The 19,070-nt window shown below is 44.6% G+C and overlaps 3 protein-coding genes across 3 annotated transcripts; 1 reads left to right on the forward strand and 2 right to left on the reverse strand.

Moving 5' to 3' along the window:
• Positions 1 to 345: 345 nt before the first annotated feature.
• On the reverse strand, positions 346 to 3,070 carry nudt21 (nudix hydrolase 21). Its single transcript, XM_080501680.1, has 7 exons — positions 2,804 to 3,070; positions 1,890 to 2,090; positions 1,753 to 1,816; positions 1,581 to 1,670; positions 1,150 to 1,225; positions 886 to 1,000; positions 346 to 693 (listed from the first exon to the last, which is right to left on the reverse strand). The coding sequence occupies exons 1-7, from the start codon at positions 2,923 to 2,925 to the stop codon at positions 672 to 674; spliced, it is 690 nt and encodes a 229-aa protein (XP_080357806.1). The 5' UTR covers positions 2,926 to 3,070; the 3' UTR covers positions 346 to 671.
• A 2,564-nt stretch (positions 3,071 to 5,634) lies between these two features.
• Positions 5,635 to 8,783, reverse strand: LOC308131100 (capping protein, Arp2/3 and myosin-I linker protein 2-like; the record flags this gene model as incomplete). Its single annotated transcript, XM_080497701.1, has 8 exons — positions 5,635 to 5,742; positions 6,054 to 6,268; positions 6,356 to 6,427; positions 6,666 to 6,702; positions 6,796 to 6,888; positions 7,012 to 7,459; positions 7,590 to 7,693; positions 8,685 to 8,783. The coding sequence occupies 8 exons, from the start codon at positions 8,781 to 8,783 to the stop codon at positions 5,635 to 5,637; spliced, it is 1,176 nt and encodes a 391-aa protein (XP_080353827.1).
• Positions 8,784 to 10,952: 2,169 nt separating this feature from the next.
• On the forward strand, positions 10,953 to 17,817 carry LOC308134320 (transcriptional repressor CTCF-like). Its single transcript, XM_080501995.1, has 13 exons — positions 10,953 to 11,087; positions 12,519 to 12,785; positions 12,897 to 13,079; positions 13,208 to 13,571; positions 13,789 to 13,959; positions 14,186 to 14,319; positions 14,412 to 14,532; positions 14,613 to 14,762; positions 14,966 to 15,126; positions 15,275 to 15,457; positions 15,564 to 15,696; positions 16,073 to 16,225; positions 16,504 to 17,817. The coding sequence occupies exons 2-13, from the start codon at positions 12,540 to 12,542 to the stop codon at positions 16,779 to 16,781; spliced, it is 2,277 nt and encodes a 758-aa protein (XP_080358121.1). The 5' UTR covers positions 10,953 to 11,087; positions 12,519 to 12,539; the 3' UTR covers positions 16,782 to 17,817.
• The last annotated feature ends 1,253 nt before the right edge of the window (positions 17,818 to 19,070 follow it).

Here is a 19,070-nt window from a genome sequence, read left to right on the forward strand (position 1 = left end):
CATTATCCAAAAACCTTAATATGAAGGGATGTGAAGGAGTTAAATGAAAAATAATTTTTTGTTTAAGTTGAATACCTGTTGGCCTTTTATGAAGTAGCCATTGTTTTACCCTACTTTAACATGAATGTGCACAAAACCGCCCAATGTCTCTTTTCAATACATTGATACATGTGAAATGATAGAAGCAGTAAAGGTAAAAAATTAAAGATCTAAACCCCCAAAAATGGCATGAAGTACATTAAAAAAAAAAAAAAAAAAGCATCAGTGAGCTGTTCATTGAGCTTTATAAAAACATACTTGAAAGGACTTTATTAAAAAGAAAATCACAGCATTGTTACAGGTTAAAATGACAGGAAACTCAATGTTGTACTTTGTTTAATCAAACATTGACTTCCACTGAGAGGACTTAAAACGATCATTTAACACGCTGGATCATCAACTCGCATACTACAAAAAAAAAAGTTTATCAAGAATTTAAAAAAAAAACAATAACAAAAAAACATGTAATTTTTTTTAATCCGACACCAGTATAAACTCCCTGTGGACTGTAAAAATACCAGACGTGGGAAGCGTTTTAAGTGAAAGCTGAGCCACAGGTGGAAATCGTTGCTCCTCGGATTGGACAGGGCTGCGCTCACAGAGACAGCCACACCAACTGCTGCTCACTCTGGTCAGTTGTAGATGAAGTTGAATCTAAAAAAAAAAAAAAAGTATTAAAGTCACACAAAGAAATGAGATTTCATAAGTGCAAGAGTAAGGATTTGTTGTTGTTTTTTTTACATTAATTGAGGCACAATCTTCATCACATCAATTTATAATTTAACAAAGTCAGTAAATAAATGTTTTTTTTTTTTTACAAGATCCAAACACAAGAAAACAATTCACCTGCTCAGTAGCTGCGGTAGACTGGAAATGATGGGTCCATATCCGGGGGCATTGTCATACAGTTCAAACAGCGGCGCAGCCACCAGTTTATAGTTCTTCGGAACAGCAAACAGCGCTGCAGAAAAGTCAAATGCATTACATATGAGGGCTATATTTACCCAGTAAATTCATCGGGCAGAAATTTCATGTAAAATATTTATAGTTTACACTACAAAAAGCAAAAAAAAAAAAAAAAGGTGACGCAGCAATAAAAAAAAAAAAAACCTTTTTCTTGCAGCTGAACCAGGAATAGCTTCTTGTGCTCCTTCGGTTTGGTGATGTGAGCAGGAATATAAGGATACTGCAAGACAAACGGTGTCAGGTCAGTTCATGGAAAAACGGAAAGAACGGACACATTGTCTTCCAACGTTTACTGTTACAATATAGCACGACCTCTGTCCAACTGTCTTCCATATCATTTAATACAATTCACAGTTGCTGAAGCCAATATCAGTAGAGTGTGGTTGAACGGTGAAGGAATATACCTTCATCATCAGTCCAGAACATATACGAAACACTGACACGTTCTCTGTAAATCAATTGTCCAAATGTTACGATAAATTGCTTGGATCTATAAAAACTCTCGGCATGTTTAAAGAAAATTAAAAACTTTCTGGACATATTTATGTTCAATTTTTTTTTTAATGCGTTCTCACTTGTGGAGGCTCAAAGTTGGGGCGCCACCAGTTGCCGATGCAATCATCAATCACCCAGTCCTGCTTCACTCCGTCCTGCCGTCCGAGGATCTAAAATCAAATCAAAACCAACACATAAATCCCGTGGTCCTCACATTGATTAACCCCCCACCTCACATTGTGCTGCCCAGACCTCGGTCATGAGGCGCTTCAGGCCCTCCACTTCATCTTCTCCTGGACTCAGCTCCCCACCAGGTCTGCAGCAAAGAAATAAAACGGTCAATTTTTGCAGCTTCACACAGTACGAGTGTCAGAATATGAACTGCTCACAGCTTGAAGAAAGTCGTGCCAAGCTGCAGGAGGAGCACGTGAGGCAGCCGGTGTTCATGGACAATGAGGACTCCTTCCACAGTTCTACGCATGCCCATCTTGTCGAACTCCTCTCGCATCCGCTGGAACCTGGCGGCCACCGAGCTGTCCTTCTCGTACAGAGGCTCCTTTGTGCCGAATGTGTAGTTGGTGAGGGGATACCTGAAACCAGAAGGCAGGAAATAAGAGTGCCGTACGTGACAAAACTATTTAAAGCTGTGACATGCAATGTTTTAGTCGGATGTATTGTTGCCTGTAGAATACTAGTCAACAGACAGGCTCAAAGACAACCACATTTAACAAAACAAAGACAGAAGAAACCTAGCAATTTGGCAAATGTATGCATTCAGGAGGGCTAAGTCAATCTAATAATTGACATTTCAATTACAGACATTATGTATATGTCACACTATGATTGAAAATAAATCAATTCACTACATCAACAAACCATTTGAGAGACGATGCATCAATGGTGAAGCTAAATTCAATGAGACGTGTTTAATAAATTAAAAAAAAACAATACTAAAACGCGTTGCTGTGGTCGATACTTCTGGCATGTTTCTCAGTCCGGGGTTCAATATTTGCAGTTGTATTTCGCTGAACAAACCAATTAGTCGGGAATAAAAAAAATGACCAACGGGTTGTCTGATGGCACAAACGTCTTTAACTGCAGCTCCGGATGTGAACGTTTTGCTGTAAATGAGCAAGAAATACACCAGACGCAGTGGAACTCCCAACACCGCGGGGCTCAGTGAAAAGGCCTCGTCGGTGCCAATTGAAGCGTGTCCCGCAGGTGAAAGTGATAACAGAGACCACCACCACCGGGGTGGTAGGGGTGCAATGTGGTGTTTCCCCCTCATTCTTCCTGCACTTACAGATTGATGGTCCTCTCCAGGGTGAGGGGTTTAGCGGGCCCGCCGTGGTACTTGTTACCGAACTGCACGTCTCCCCGGCGCGGCCAGCCGGTGGACGAACGAGTGGGAGGCACAACCGACATCTTTTTTTAAAGACTTGCTCAACGACCCGGAGTCCTCCTGCTGGGGTATCGCGGCTCGACGCGTCGCCCAGTAGCCCGACCGAGAGAATTAAATAGCAAAGAAACAATGAAAGCGCAGCAGCACAACAGTTTATCTAGCGTCCGTATCCCGAGCCCACCTTTTCCGGGTCAGGGGCGGGTTAGGGTTAGTATCCGCCAGCGACCCCTGCTGGTCTGGAGAACGAACTACAACCTGGTTGAACTGCTTTTGAGTATATCGATTTGTTAGGTGAGCTTCGCTGCTGTTGGCGTTTTAATCTGTTTTTCACCAGTATGTCGGGTCGATAGAGAAGGTTTGTAACTTCCGTGGTCGCCACGTGAGGTGATCCTTGTCTCGAGGAGACGAGGTGTGTGGAAGAAAAGAGCAAAGAAACTAAAGCAGGTACGTTAAAAAAAGTATCATCAGTGCGATAGACCACTGCATCATCAAGTCATTTGAAAAGGTGTTATTACTGTTAGAAACACTAATTGAACGTTAAATTAAAACGAGTTCAACAAAACTATTAGAAGGCAAATGTGGTTATAACTGGGACCGTCTTAAAATGCATCTCTGCATACATGGATGTTCCATCCTGACGATGACTTTAATAGAACTGAAATATTATTGTTGTTGTTGTTGTTGTTGTTGTTGTTGATAATAATAATAATAATAATAATAGTAGTAGTAGTAGTAGTATTGTTGTTGTTATAGGCCAATGTTGGTGCCTTTTTTTCAAATCAAGAAATGTTGAATATATAGTTAGTAGAAATAATAAATAATACATTTGTGTTTGTTCAGATATTATCCTCATCCCCCGAGGATAATTCATTTTTGTTTTGTAACTCAAGCTTGCAACACTTTATTTGGATGAACAGAGAATATTTCAGTTGTAACGTTTCTTTCAAAAAAACGATTCAGGATGTTTCTTACAAATAGATGGAATATCATTGTAAAACTATCCATTAACTATGTTCAGGATGAAAATATCAAACTTGCATGACAGCAAGTTGTTTGAGTGACCAATAACATTTACATTTAACATTAACCAATAACATTCTTTTGCATAATACTGTTAGAAAACATACAGTGATTGTTGAACAGATGAATTATTACAGGTTCTGCACCTCCACAGGAAATGTGAAAGACTGGGAGACTACGGCCAAATCAACAAAAATAGTCAGAAATACCACATTAATATATGAAGAAATAAAACCATAAAAGAATGACAGAGTCAACTGAATATTCCATTTAATAGTCATAATTATGTCTCTTATCCATCTATTGTAAACATAGTGTATTTTACCACAGTAGTTTTCTTATGGTACATAATCATACGTGCAATGCAAAAATTCAAACATAAGTTAAAAAAAGGACAAAGACACTGCTGGATTTGTTGATTACATCACACCAAAGGGATCTCAGTTCTTTGGTCCAGTGGCCCACCCTTTGTCGTGTGCTGCTGTAATGTGGTGGTCCCTGTAGGAAGTGCCATGGATCGTCCCCCTCTTTTAACCCTTTACTGTGGCTTTTTCTGCACCCGTCACAGTAGTTGGTCCTATGTTCAGCAACCCCTTGACTTCTGAATTACTTGTCACCCACTGGCTGTGTTTCTTCTTCTTCTCCACCTTCTGTCATTGCCTCATCCTTGCTCTGTCCATCCTTTTTCCCTGATGCAGGTTGAGAAAGGGTGTCTCCTACTTCCACACTGTCTTCCTGGGCTCCTCTTCTTGTGGCTTCACTGTCGACTTGAGTTTGTATTTCTTCACTGGCATCACTCTTCTTCTCGCTATCAAGGGCTTCTTGCTTCTCATCCGTCTCCGTTGATTTGGCCTCACGAATCGTATCAAGCGCTCCATCTGCTGTTGATAGGAATGTGTAGAAAGAGACTGTTCAACATACACGGTGAAGAGCAAAACACACACTACATGGAATAAAACTCACCGGCATCTTTTTCGGCAGACTCTTTCCCAGATCCTTCTTCAGGAGATAAACTGTCATCTTGACATGGACTGTCACTTGCGGGCGCTGGACTGGTCACACAGTGAGAAGTCGCACTCGAGTTAACGGCGGCAGTGGGGCTCGTGCCCGTCGGTGTGGGAGCAGTGCCTACACTGTTGGACAACGGTGGCTCCGAGTCGGTTGCGAGGGCAGAGCTGACGGCCATTGTCGTGGCTGAGCTCGAGGTGGAAGTGGTGTCTGCGCGGTTCAAACTGGTGGCAGTGGAAGTGGTGTCTGTGGGGTTTGTGTCACTGGAAGAGGTCGAGGGTACAGAGACGTCACTGGGGCCACTGGATGAGAGGGGAACGACATTTGATGTGGAGACAGAGCTCACGCTGTCGCTGGAAGTTGGACTGCTAGTTTCAGCAACACATGCAGCGGTGGAGGTGGGGGCGGTAAGGGTAGCAGAGATGGCAGTGGAGGGAGCGGTGAAGGGGGTGTCGGTCGGAGCTGCAGTTGTGGCGATGGCACGCGATTTGGGAGGAGAAGATGTAGTTTCGGTGATTAATAAAACTGAAGTCGCTGAAGTGGCTTCATCACTAGCCTCGCTCATTAAATTGATGGACGAGCTTGACGGTGTATCAGATGTGCTGGTACAAGGAGAAGGAGCTGCAGTGGCGACAGGAATAGTTGCATCGCCAGCAGCGGTGGTATCAGCTGGGAAAATACCTTTTGGCTCTGGCAAATCTGATTTAATTGGCGGATTTGTTGACGCTGTCGTTACTGAGCTTCCACTGCTGGGAGCTGAAGCTGTTTCTGCGGCGGTAGTGGAAGGGCCAGCGGTTGTCGGTGAGGTGGAACTGACAGAGACAACCAGGGCAACGGACTCTGAGGTGGCGGAAGTCACCGAGACGGCTGGAAGGAGCTCTGTCGGTGTCGCGATGCTCGTGAGTGTCGTCGTAACGGTAGTAGTGGGTAGGTCAGTGGTACACACGCTAGTTTCGGGGATAGAGGCTGTGCTGTCAACCGCCGTGTCTTTAGCGGGTGATATAGCTGCTGTAGCGGAGGCAACAGATGCAGTGCATATATCTTTGTCAGAGGGAGTTACAGTACTTGGAGCCGGACCTGGTAAATCAGTCGAGTCGGGAATTGAGGTTGAGATTGTCGGTACAGAGGAGGTGGTGATAGCAGTCAGAGGTGAAGCAGGGCTCTCTTTAGTGGGTGTGTTTTTCTCGGCTTCTTCTATTTGGGCTAACTCGTTCTCAGGTGTGTTGCGTCCAGATGTTGTAGGAGGTGGACCTGGTTTGATAACTGGCTTGGGAAGCAAAGCAGGTTTCCCAGCTGCCTCATGTGCTGACACACTTGCCCGTATCTGATGCCGTGTGTCTAAAAAATACAAATTTATATGGTTTAGTGTATTATGTTGTGTTTTTTTTTAACATGTAAGAGAGTAAATATAGGTTTCTGTGTTACCTGAGGATGCAGACATCGTTCGAGGTTTTGAAAAAGTAGGAGGTGGCTCAGGTTTACTGTCAATGATAGTACCTAAAGCAAAAACAGGAAGTAAGTCTTATTTTACCAAAGAGAATTGGGTAGCTTCACTTTGCCTCAACAATCCACAGAAACCACTAAACGCTTCTGTTCTGTTTTCAGTGCCTGAGAGTTTGAACGTGTTTTAATGGAGAAATGATACAACTCTCGAGATCTGATGTTCCTCAAGTTCAAATATTATTTTTGCGTCTTTAAAACTAAGCCTGACCAGATAAGACATTTTTCAACGTACCTTCAGACTCAGCTTTTTTCATTTCTCCTTCTGGATTCTACAAGAATTTTTAAAAAAAAAGTGTTTTCACACTTTGTAGGACTCCAACAGTACAAAAAATACGAAATGGGGGGGATACACATTGACAAACCTGTGTCTCCCCTGGTTGTGGTTTGGAAACTCCGATACGTTGAAGCATGAGATGGAGTTTCTGTTCAAAGCTGTGCTGGCCTTCAAATTGTTTCTGAAATCAGCCAGCAGATCAATAAATTCTCTTGAAATCTTTTTTTTTTTTTTTTTTGACAAGCATGGGTGTATTAAAAAAAAAAAAAACACCAGTAAAACTCACCTTTGAAGTGTTTCTGGCATTAGTGGACCCCGCGGCTGCAGATCCGGAGAGCAGAATGAGTGACTGGGACTTCCCCTCTCTGAGAGCTCGTCGTGGAGGCGCTGCATCCCCCCTCAGTGGGGGAGCACCAGAAACAGGTGTCTCCCTTATACCCGACTCCCCGGTAATGCCGGAGGGCGGCTCTTTTGCTTTCTCCTTGTCATTCTCCTTGTCGTGCTCCTTCACTCGATCCTTGTCTTTCTCCTTCTCAGACCTGGCGACCTCCCTCAGAGGGCGAATGAGATCAGCAATGGAGGCCTTTTTGGGACGCCCCTCTTGGCTCGGCTCTGACTTCAAACCTCGCCTCTTTTTTAGGGTAAAGAAATCACCCAGCTTCCTTCTGAGGGTTTTTGACGGGGGTGGACAGGGGACAGAGCTGGCAGGAGCCACTTCGTGGACTGTGATAGTTTCTTCATCTTGCTGTTGCCTATGCAAAGAATCATAAACGTCAACCGTTTATGGAATCACGGGTTTGGTAAAAGTTTGGTCAAAACGGCAGTGACAATATCGAGAGGTTCCAAATGTAAAGCAGCAAATCTGTCAGCAGCGATACTCACAGCGTTTCAGTGGGAAGGACTCTCTTTGTAAAGAACTCTTCGACTCCTTCATCCACTCGTCCCATAAACTCAAGACTTTCATTTTCACTCTCAATTATTGTCTCCTGATCGCCACACAGAAACAGAAAACACTGATACTTTGCACCGAAGATAAAACAAAACAAAAGATGAGGAGCAAAGTGGATCATATGTAACTTTATATTACATAACTGGCAACTCTGAAAACCCACACACATTGGCACTAGTGCCCCTCCTACCTCTATAGGTGTATTTTGGTTAGATTTTTTTTTTCATCCATTTATGCTACGTCCCAGGCCTCTTGGGAGTCAGTTGCTCAGTAACGTAAAATGGGGGGGGGGGGGGGATTTTCACTAGATTTTTTACAAGCCAAATTAAGCAAGATAACTCATTTTTCCCAATGTTGGTAATGTGATATCCAAATTGCTGGTGTACAAAGTTGCATCTATCTGATCATAATAACATCTGTGCCCACAAGTACCAATGAAAGTCAGGCGGCGAAACACAAATTTAGCAGAAGTCGCCGTTACATGATATCCTGTTCGGGGAATTGCTTGAATTTTTGGTCTCCCAGGCCATTTGTCTCCAAGGGAGTGACTGAGTGTCCACAGACTAATAGCTTCGTGACAGCAGGATCAGCTTAGTGAAAAATGAATGATCACACACACACACACACACACACACACATTCTACATTTTCATTACAATCATTAAAAAGGAATAAAATGCTGTTCGCTTTTTTTTTTTTCAGTGACAGCAGAAAAAAAAGACATTCGGATCAAACTGCCGTCCGCCCTCACATAAAGTCATTGCGCTCTTAAAGAAACCGAGAATAGAGTGAATACATCAAACAGCCGGTGACCAGTACAATGAGGCTGCCTTATTCAAGCGGGGATCGGGCATCTTTTAGCGCTCCCCATCCATCTTTCCCTTCCCCCTGCCTCTCCCCTCAGTACCCTATTACATCCCTCCTCTCTCCCTCCCTTCCATTTTCACTCCTCACACACACACATCACCTTTCCCTCCTCACACTCCCATTTTTTTTTTACAAAACCTCCCGGATACTCCTTCACGGTACCTGCGGTCTGCTGGGACGATAGTTCAATTTTTGTCGGTGGGGTCTCGGTCTGCTCTGGGTGTAGTGCCTGAGCGCTGGTCCGCCCAATGGCAGCTCCATTGGGGAGACACGGCACGCTGTTGCCGTGGAGCTCTGTTGCCGTGGCTCTGTTGCTGAGGCACGGTTGCTAAGAGCACGAGCACCAGCAGTATGTAATGCCTCCGCCGAGGTGGGAGGGGCCAGGCTGGCCAGACTGACAGATCTGACAACAGAACCTCGCCTTTCTCTGCACCCTCCCCTCTGAGAGAGGAAAAACCATGAGAAGAAAAAAAAAAAAAGATGGTGATCAAATAACGAGAGGCAGAGATCGAGTCGCCACGCCAACATTTGTTACGCGTGTGGATCCCTACCCTGAGAAACACACGTCCATTCTGCATTTAAATCTCATACAACATATAAGGCTGGGTGGACAAAATGTTCCACTGGTTATGTAACAAATTAATAATTTATTTTAAATGCGGACAAGACGCTCTGAAATGCTGTAAGTGACAGTGGGACCTAGTAGATTGCTTATTCACCAAAAAAGCACTCAAACACACACACTGGCATCAAAACAAGATGTCTCACCAGTGCTAAAGGAAATTGTCCTAAGTAGTCCTGAGAGGATGGTTGGAGACTATGATAATGAGCTGGAAGGCTGTGGTTCAGGAACCATAAAATAACACACACACACACACACACACTGCTCGTTCCCCCTGATGACATGTGTTGCTGGTTTCTTGAGAATTGCTCTGTGCATTTGATCATTAAACCCGGGGAAATTGTTCGTCGTGTCATTATTGTGTAAATTAATGATTTCATTATTTCTGTTCTTGGAAGTATTTGTGGGTTTTTTTCATACTAAAGCCACAAGGACTAGTTCGTCCCCCAAATAACTTGTTTTCCACTTGCGTATCAGCTGTTCCACATGGAGTAATATGACATCAGCTATCGTAGGGCTCAGGTGCAGATGTAATCAACCTACATTGTGTTATTGTAAACTACATAAAGGCAGGATCACAATGTTTTTTAAAGCATAAATGTGGTTTTTGCATGTTCATCACATCTATGCTGTGGTTGTGATTTTATTATTTATTTTTATTGTAAACCAATGAACTTGAAAGAGGAGTAAATAAAATTTGCAGACCAGATACTCTGTTGAGTTCAACTTACACTGCAAATTCTACACATTTGAGCAATTTGGAATCTTAATTTCTCTTGAGGAAAGGAAATATTGTGCAAACTAGTGCAAGCTATTTCACAAGTAGGCTGCACCTAATATGGGAGATACATAAACACAGGTACTAAACAAAGCCACTGTTCAAGAAAAGTTAAAAGCTGCAGTACTCGGTGCAGTGGTTTGTTGAATATTTCCACTCACAGTTTCCATTTTGAAAATAACTTCTGAATTGTGTAAGAGGAGTGTCTCTCTTTCTAAATCCTCTCAGTTCTGTTTGATTTGAAGTCATGTTTCTGACAAGACACCTGTTGTGATCTGTGTAGAGGCATCTTATTTGGCATCTTTTACATTCTTGACTTTTGCGATAAATGATTTTTCTGTGTGCTTGCTGTCCTATGAAATACGGCTGAGATGAGCCATGATGCTACAAATGAAAACAATGATGAAAAATGCTGTAATTCTTTGAAATTCAGACCATAACTAAAATAGAGGGAACATTTAATTCACCATTTAAGCAGGAAACAGCACAGATATATTTGTATTACAATATGAAAGTAAGTAGACTTTGTGTCAGTAAAAGTAGATACCAATAATGCGCCAAGAGATAATTATAATATGATACTTTTACTTTGTCAAGGTCCTGATTTAACATTTGTGCATGGCCTTGGCAGAATGGTGGTCAATCACGAGTTTTGTGAATGTGTGTGTGTGTGTGTGTGTGTGTGTGGGGGGGGGGGGCCTTAACACATAACATCCACACTGCCATCTGGTGGTTGATTTTATGAATTGCTTTATTCCGCAGCAATGTGATCGTGATGTCCGACTCGTCGGCGAGGCTGATTGTTGACAATCTGAAAGTGAAAGAGAGAACAAAAGCTCCATCGGAGAGCCGGTCGAACGCAACTCTTCTGTTACGGATCAATATCGACGTGTCGTGGTCGCCACGCCCCCGCCCAAATTCAAATCTGGCGCCCATCTGCTCGAGTTCCAGCCCCGTCACGCCCCTCCACTCCCCCGGGACCTGGACCCGCGCAGGCGCAGTGGCCCCCAAGGCCCGCCATTTTGTGTTAGGCCCACTCTTCGAAAGCGGGAGAAAATTATTAGCCGCGCGCTGAGCACACACGGCGGTCCGCCGCGGGATTGAGGGGAGCGAACTCCACATACGCACTCGCAAGCGAATATACGGAGGGAAGGAGCGACAGGGGGTGAGTGGAGCCGCCGGTCTGCGTCCAGGCGGGGAAAGGTTTTTGTAGGAGCCGTCGTCGGCCTCTAGGTGTCACGGTAGGGCTTACCGGCCAGGCGGCTGGCGGGGGGTGTTTGTCTCCCTCTATCGTTATCCAAAATGCACTAAATCTGTCTATAAACTGTAACTCCCCGTCTCCATCGAGCATTCCGGTGTCCTCCGGCTCGTATTTTTCGGTATCAGCAGGGGGATGGTCGCGTTTCGGCGCCTTTCTGTTTTAAGTTAGTTCGGGCCCTGACGTCCATCTTATCCTGCCCTTTGTTTCCTGTTTTCAGACGCTCTCGCGCCTCGCGACTTAACCAACTAACAGCCTGCAACTAGTTCCTACCGAGCGACTCGGGGAGCCGCTAAACGTCACATTATAGACGACCTGTCTACTAACTTAAGTCGTCGACCGATTGAAGTTTGTGGAGTTGGCAAACATTCAGCCTCGATTCGAGCGTGGTCAACACGAGAGGGCGAACGTTTTACTCTGTAAAGTTTGTTTTCTGCTCCATACAATGGGGGGTGGGGTGGGGGTGATCGGAAATATTCCAACGCGTTCTCTACGAGTACTGACCTAATTTTAGGCTAGAAAAGACCTGATCTATGTCCAACAAAGCTTATATAATTGCATTGGCTTGCATCAAATGTGAACTAAACTTCAAAGCTTTAGAACTTGGGGGATTTTCAGCACCAGCTAAACAAACCAACGCATTTATCATAGCAGCGTTATGTTTTCTGCTCGTACGGCCCATTAAAAAAAACAAGGTATACTCAAAGATATTCTAAAGGTGTCAATAATAGGCCCCATTAATACGAATCGGACATGTTTTATGAAGGAAACGTCAAATCAGGTGACTTTTGTTTTTCGAGGCCAAGAGATTGTGCATGATGGTAAACATAACATATTACTACATTATGTTTTCTGGTCTGATATTCCAGTGGAGACTGTTGCCTACATGCCTGCTTTGTTAAGTATTAGAGCAGACCATATGCGACAAGACTTTAAAAAAAACATTGAAGACTGAAGGGTAATCTGCTCAATATTAATATTGGGTGAAGTAATACACGTTAAACCAAGTCAGATAAATGTGTTCCCAATAAACATTGTCATTTAGATTTAAATACATACCGACTGTACATCGGTATAATATAAAAACTAAAGTCAATGTGTTTTTGCTGCTTGTACTGATTTAACTACCTCAAAACGCGTATCTACACAATCCAGTTATTGTTTTTATCTTGTCTGGACTTGTTAGCCCCTGCGAATTCTGTTTTGGCCCAATACGTGCATTTGTGCAGCTATTCGTGTTGACGTAGTATCTGTCAACACGAGTTGTTTACCATCTGTGTTGCAAACTCAAGCGATCGCCCTCGCATAAGTCCTTGCTTGTGTGTTCTTTCTGTTCAGAGCTCTGGTCGGCCCATCACCATGGAGGGCGAGGTTGTTTCAATTGAGGCGGCCCAGGCCGCTGCCCTGGCCTCCGACGGAAAGGTCTTGACGGAGAGCGGACAGGCCTTGATACAAGGAGCACAGGGCGAAGTGGCGGGCAACATGGAGATGATGGTGATGGACGCCCTCGATCCGACTCTGCTGCAAATGAAGACGGAGGTGTTGGAGGGAGCCAGCACAGTGACCGTCACCGGGGGCGACGAAGGCCAGATCATCACGCTGCAGGTTTGTAAGAGACCGCGGGGGGCAAGCGAACGTCGAACCATCAGCTGTTAGCGTTGTTGTGAGAATGTTCGCGTGTCGAGTTGTTAAAGTTGCGCCCGCCACTGCTTGCAGGTGGTGAACATGGAGGAGCAGGCCGGGGCTGCGCTGGGGCTGGGTCAGCTGCAGCTCGTGCACGTACCGGTCACGACAACCACTGTGGATGGTATCCAGACCACTTATGTCCAAGCACACACCACAAACAAGGACGGAGAGCCAGTTATCTGTCACACTCTTCCTTTACCCGAAGGCTTCCAGGTGAGAACGCGTTGATGTGTTGTTTTTTTTTGTTTTTGTCCTCTATTTAACACAGCCTGAAAATTCCTGTTTGAAGAAGGTCACATGAGTTTGGCTGTAATTGTATTTAATTTTTATTAATTTTTTAGGTGGTCAAAGTGGGTGCTAATGGCGAGGTGGAGACCGTAGAACACGGGGAGCTTCCGACAGCCCACGGTGAGCTCCAGGGTGCGGTGGACGAGGAGGACGAAGAGGCCGCCGGACTCGACTCAGACATGCACCACGAAGCCCCAGCGTGGTCCAAAGACCCGGACTACCATCCGGTTACGTCTATTCGCAAAGGGAAGAAGGGGAAGAAGAGCCGCCTGCGCTACGCGGAGGGCGACCGAGACATGGATGTTTCCGTGTACGACTTCGAAGAAGAGCAGCAGGAGGGGCTTTTGTCGGAGGTGAATGCCGAGAAGGTTGTGGGCAACATGAAGCCACCGAAGCCCACGAAAATTAAGAAAAAAGGTTGGATTGTCACTCAAATCTTGGGAATCGTTTTTGAAAATGGCACACGAAGCAGATTAAGACTAGTTTGTAGTCGTGCAGATTTTATTTTAACTCGCACATTGATTTGACTTTAAGAGTGCACTCGCACTCATTTTCTTTCTTTGCATTATGTCTGTAAATCAGTAGTTTTTGCTCGCGTTGAGATCCTGGTGTGAATTAACTGTCCGGTGTCCAGGCGTGAAGAAGACGTTTCAGTGCGAGTTGTGCAGCTACACCTGTCCGAGGCGCTCCAACTTGGACCGGCACATGAAGAGCCACACAGACGAGAGGCCACATAAATGTCACTTGTGTGGAAGAGCCTTCAGAACAGTCACTCTGCTGAGGAACCACCTCAACACACACACAGGTAAAGGGAACGCACACACATTACAACTTTAATGGATGTGTTTAATTTAACAAAGTTGTCTCTGTGTGCCAGCCGGAGAATATACCGTTTGTTTTCTTGCTATATTTACAATACACTGTCCTAATATACTGAGCCGACAATAAAATTATAGTTAGTTTTATTTAACCCTGTTATAATCGACCTTTTTTTTTTTTTTTTTTTTCCCCAATCGTTTTTTTTTTTTTAGGAACTCGGCCACACAAATGCACAGATTGCGACATGGCATTTGTGACCAGTGGCGAGTTGGTGCGCCACCGCCGTTACAAACACACACACGAAAAGCCGTTCAAGTGCTCCATGTGTGACTATTGCAGCGTGGAGGCAAGTACCGCGGCGACCCGTCGTCCTGCATTCGTTCCGTCCGTAATTCTCCGCAAAGGTCTCATCTTTTGACGCGTCCTGTCCCCTCCCAGGTCAGCAAATTAAAAAGGCACATCCGCTCCCACACTGGAGAGCGGCCCTTCCAGTGCAGCCTGTGCAGCTACGCCAGCAGAGACACGTACAAGCTGAAGAGACACATGAGGACGCATTCAGGTCGGCGTCGCTCACTTTTGCATTGCTGGAGCAGTGGGGTTTTTTTTTGTTCTCACCGTTTTTTCTGCCTTTTGCTGCAGGCGAGAAGCCGTACGAGTGCTACATCTGCCACGCCCGCTTCACGCAGAGCGGCACCATGAAGATGCACATCCTGCAGAAACACACGGAGAACGTGGCCAAGTTCCACTGCCCACACTGTGACACCGTCATCGCACGCAAGAGTGACCTTGGTGAGCGATCTTGTTCCATGCATTCCATTAATATATACAATTGTCAACAGTCCTGGCATTTTTGAAGTGATCGCTGCAATAACAAATCATGCTACCTCATGACCCGCGAACCTGAAAGGTGGCAGAGCGTCTGTTGTTTATCTGTACAATGAAGTCCACGTTGTTTGTCTTGACGAGTCTCTCCGTGCCCCCCCCAATCCCAGGTGTTCACTTGCGTAAGCAGCACTCGTTCATTGAGACGGGGAAGAAGTGCCGTTACTGTGACGCCGTCTTTCACGAGCGTTACGCTCTCATCCAGCACCAGAAGACCCACAAGAATGAGAAGCGTTTCAAGTGTGACCAGTGCGACTACTGCTGCAGACAGGTTTGTATTCCATGAAAGGTGCAACGCTGACCAGTCATGTGGAGAAAGGGGGGAGGAAACACTTGCGACCAAAATGACTTGTCTGGTATTTTATTGACCCTTAAATTGCTCGCCGGCGGCTGAATCGCTCAACTCTGCCCCCAAACAGGAACGCCACATGATAATGCACAAGCGTACGCACACCGGGGAGAAGCCGTTCACCTGCAGCCAGTGCGAGAAGACGTTCCGGCAGAAGCAGCTCCTGGACATGCACTTCAAGCGCTACCACGACCCCAACTTTGTCCCCATCGCCTTCGTCTGCAGCAAATGCAACAAGACCTTCACCCGCCGGGTAAGGCTGAGTTCAGAGGGCGCACACGGCGGCTGGCCTCTGTTTCTTCTTCTTCTTTTTTTTTTGGCGGCACTGGCGTGTGACATTTGTCTGCGTTGCTCCACAGAACACCATGCTGCGTCATACAGAGAACTGCACGGGAGAAGTGATTGGAGATGAGAATGGAACTCCAGCAGTCAAGAGGAGTCAGCGGGGCAGGAAGAGGAAGATGCAGAGCCGGAGGGACGAAGACGACACAGGTATTGTTATCGTTTTCTGAAAATTAGCAAGCGTGAAAACACTTGATACCTTTTCTGTAATGCTTTCAGTGAACTTGGTTGTTTTGTCATTATGCTATGTAGTATATTGTGCCCAAAATAGATTGGGTGACCATTTTCCTTTTTCACTAGAAAGAAGTTGCTCGGGTCCGTTCAGGTGTTTATTAAATCTAACCAGACTTACCGGTCCATTGCTGTCACCTGTTTAGAGAAACGTCTCTAATTGAGCTTATTTCTTCCGGGTGCTTTTCGTCCACTGCTAAAATAAATGTTTCCGCAAACGATACATTTGGTGTTTTGATCTGCAGTTGGTAGCCTGTAACTGACAACCGCTTCTTGTCCGTGCCGTCTTGTGTAGAAGACGATGCCACCGAGATGGAGGAGGAGGAGGAGGACGACATCTTGAGTGAGCTTGAGGTGGAGCAGGCCGCAGCAGTTGTCCCGGTCCCGGCCCCGGTGGAGCCCCCGGTGAAAAGGAAACGGGGACGACCCCCAAAGAATAAACCCGCCGGTACGTGATCCATTCGTATTTCGAGCCCAGTGGCTGAAAGTTCACTCAAACTCATTCAACTTCCAAGGCTCTTTTGGTTCACTGAGAGAATCGAACTGCATTGCTATGTTCTACTGGTACAACAGGGATCATGTTGAGTTTTCAAAGTTGTTTTGAACCTTGTATTTGGAGATGGGGTTTGTTTGTTTTTTCAATTTTTAAAGGGAGGTGGGAAATAAAAGGTGTTCTGTTGGGTGTATGTGATGTTGCGGCGTTTAAACCTGAAACCCTCTGCGCAGCCACCGCCGTACTCCGCGTGGAGGACGAGGCCACGGGGGAGGTGGACAACATCGTCGTGAAGAGCGAGGCGGGATGCGATCATGACTACGACGGCGAGGAGGAGGAGGCCGAGGAGGTGGTGGTCGGAGGGAAGGCGTCCATCGAGTTGGATGCTCTGTCTCAGGAGGGGGAGGCGGAGGAGGCGGCGGCGGTGGCGGCGCCGGAAGAGCAGCTCTCCGAAGCGCCTCCGAACGGAGACCTGACCCCCGAGATGATTCTCAGCATGATGGACCGGTGATCCTTGACCCTGCAAAAAAAAAAAAAAAAAAAAACCCACCCAGGCCCTTGTTTTAAAATTTAGATTTCAACTCTTGGCGGTTAGGATAACAAACATTCACGTTCTGCACACATGCAACCATCACTGTTGTAATTTAAGATTTGCTTTGTGTGTGTTTTTTTTTTTTTTTTTTTTTATAGTGAGTTGAATCAGTGGGAAGGGGTGAGGGGGGAAAAAAGATATTTAATGAGGTTTTAAATACCAAAAATACATTTTAGAACATTTTGTGTTTGGTGTGGCTGTAGCTAACGGCAGTAATCCCCCCATCCCCCCCCCACCGCCTCCACCTCTAACTCGAGTTGCATGATGAAGAGGATCATGTGTGATGATGCACCTCCATTTTAAAGATTGCTTCCTGGTCCTCCAGTGCAAAATAAACCACTAAAATAAATGACTTGGGTAAAAACTGGAGACGCTTTATTTTTTACCTGCTGTAGGGTTAAAGTTTTACACTCGTCATTTGGAGGATAGCTTCAAGGTTAAAAAAAAAAAATCAGGTGGGGGTGAAGGAATACTGCTACTAATTACAGCCATTTCAAGATAAAGGAAAAAAATTTAATATTTGTGTTTTTGTTTTCTTGTGGTTAGTACCTCACCTCTTTTCTTTTTTTTTTTTTTACATTTTTAGTTTGTTCATGCTTAATAGTTTGCTTATCTCGTGCTCTTCTCTTGCAGCTGTAACACCCGTAGATAATGTGTATGTACTAAACATTGTCCCATTGATGCGAGGAAAAAATGTGTTTTGCTCTTCTTTGTTGCCATTCCATTATGGGTTGATGTTTTCTTTTTCTTTTTTTCTTTTCGTATCACTGGCAATGCAATGCTATGTAGCAGCTTGAATGACCTTTTTAAAACTGTGGCAGACGAGAAAAGATGTATGACAATGCAAACCAATAAAAAGGAAAGTAGACAAGCGAGTGTTTGTCGAAGTAGTCACATTGACATTGGCTGGAAATGTAATTTGACAAAATGTATTTTATTAAACCGAAAACCTGTATTACGTTATCTTCATTTATATGCCCAGGAAGATTTGTTCACACACCCGACGAGCCACGCATTTCTTAAACGTTAATGATGAGTTATTTTATTATAATCCTAATTTTTTTTTATTCGGTATTGAGAAGAAAACAGGGATCTGATTAGTTTAGCTGCTGCGAGAATCAGTCCAGTTTGGTTCAAATGGATTCCTATGAAACACAGACTTGTGTCTTAATGAGGAATGGTGTCGGTGTACACACAACCACAGATGTAGTGCCAGTACGCATTAACCAGAATTCCAAGTCTGCGTTTTTTGGTTTTTTTTGAAAGCTGCAGTTGTGTTCAGTTCAGTTCAGCTGGCGTCAATGGCAGGATGTCAAAGATACTGACCAGATTGTCAACATGTGACATGTCATGTGAGGAGAGTATCGGCGGGGCGAATCGCAATCTGCCATAAACATTCCTTCTGACTCTTTTACTGCATCCACAAAACCAGCAGCACTGTTGTAATGCTATGAGAAACCGTTTTGCCTGGAGGTGTAAAGAATTTCTTCATTTATTAAATTTTTATTTTACAAAGTTGCTTATTTCAAAGTCCTGTTAAATGCCAGGCAGCTTCACAAATTGGTTTTTCAGATAAAAGCGGTCACATAATCAGCAAACAAACACCGCTATTATGTCACCACGTCTCATCTAAACCATGAAAACCAAAAAATTCGAGTAAATCCCCAAGGACATTAATGACTTTTTCCCTAAACATTTTGCAGTCCTTAAAAGACTCCTCCCATCCAGGTTTAACTGATGCCTGAGCCTCAACTGTGGGAGCCCACTGCTCCCGTGGTTAACTTTAAATAGGATGGATTTAAATGCAGAAAATAATCAATTGTAGGGGTTTGTTTGAAAAAAAAAAAAATCTAAATGATTGTTTATGTTGCAGCCTGGATGAAGTAGGTATAGACACTTCATGGTTGGATTGCACCAGACTTAGGAAGATATTTTGTCCAGTGAATGTGTGTATTTAGAAAAGCACTGTGTTTCATCACTACAGCTGGGATGGGAACATACATGTTAATTAACTCCGTTCTCTGTGATGGACCTCGGTTTTTCTCTGCGATTAACCACAGAAGTAGTTCACATTCTGCTTTTAGCTCAGTGTGCGTTCTGGGATTGATTTTAAGATTAAATGAGCACTTTTTAAACTGGTTCCAATTATTAGATTTTGTCCAGCTGCAGGACAGACGATTGTTTCAAAGACAAATGTAAACAAGGTTT

Source organism: Blennius ocellaris (genome assembly GCF_963422515.1).
Source record: "Blennius ocellaris genome assembly, chromosome: 1".
Classification (NCBI taxonomy): Eukaryota; Metazoa; Chordata; class Actinopteri; order Blenniiformes; family Blenniidae; genus Blennius; species Blennius ocellaris.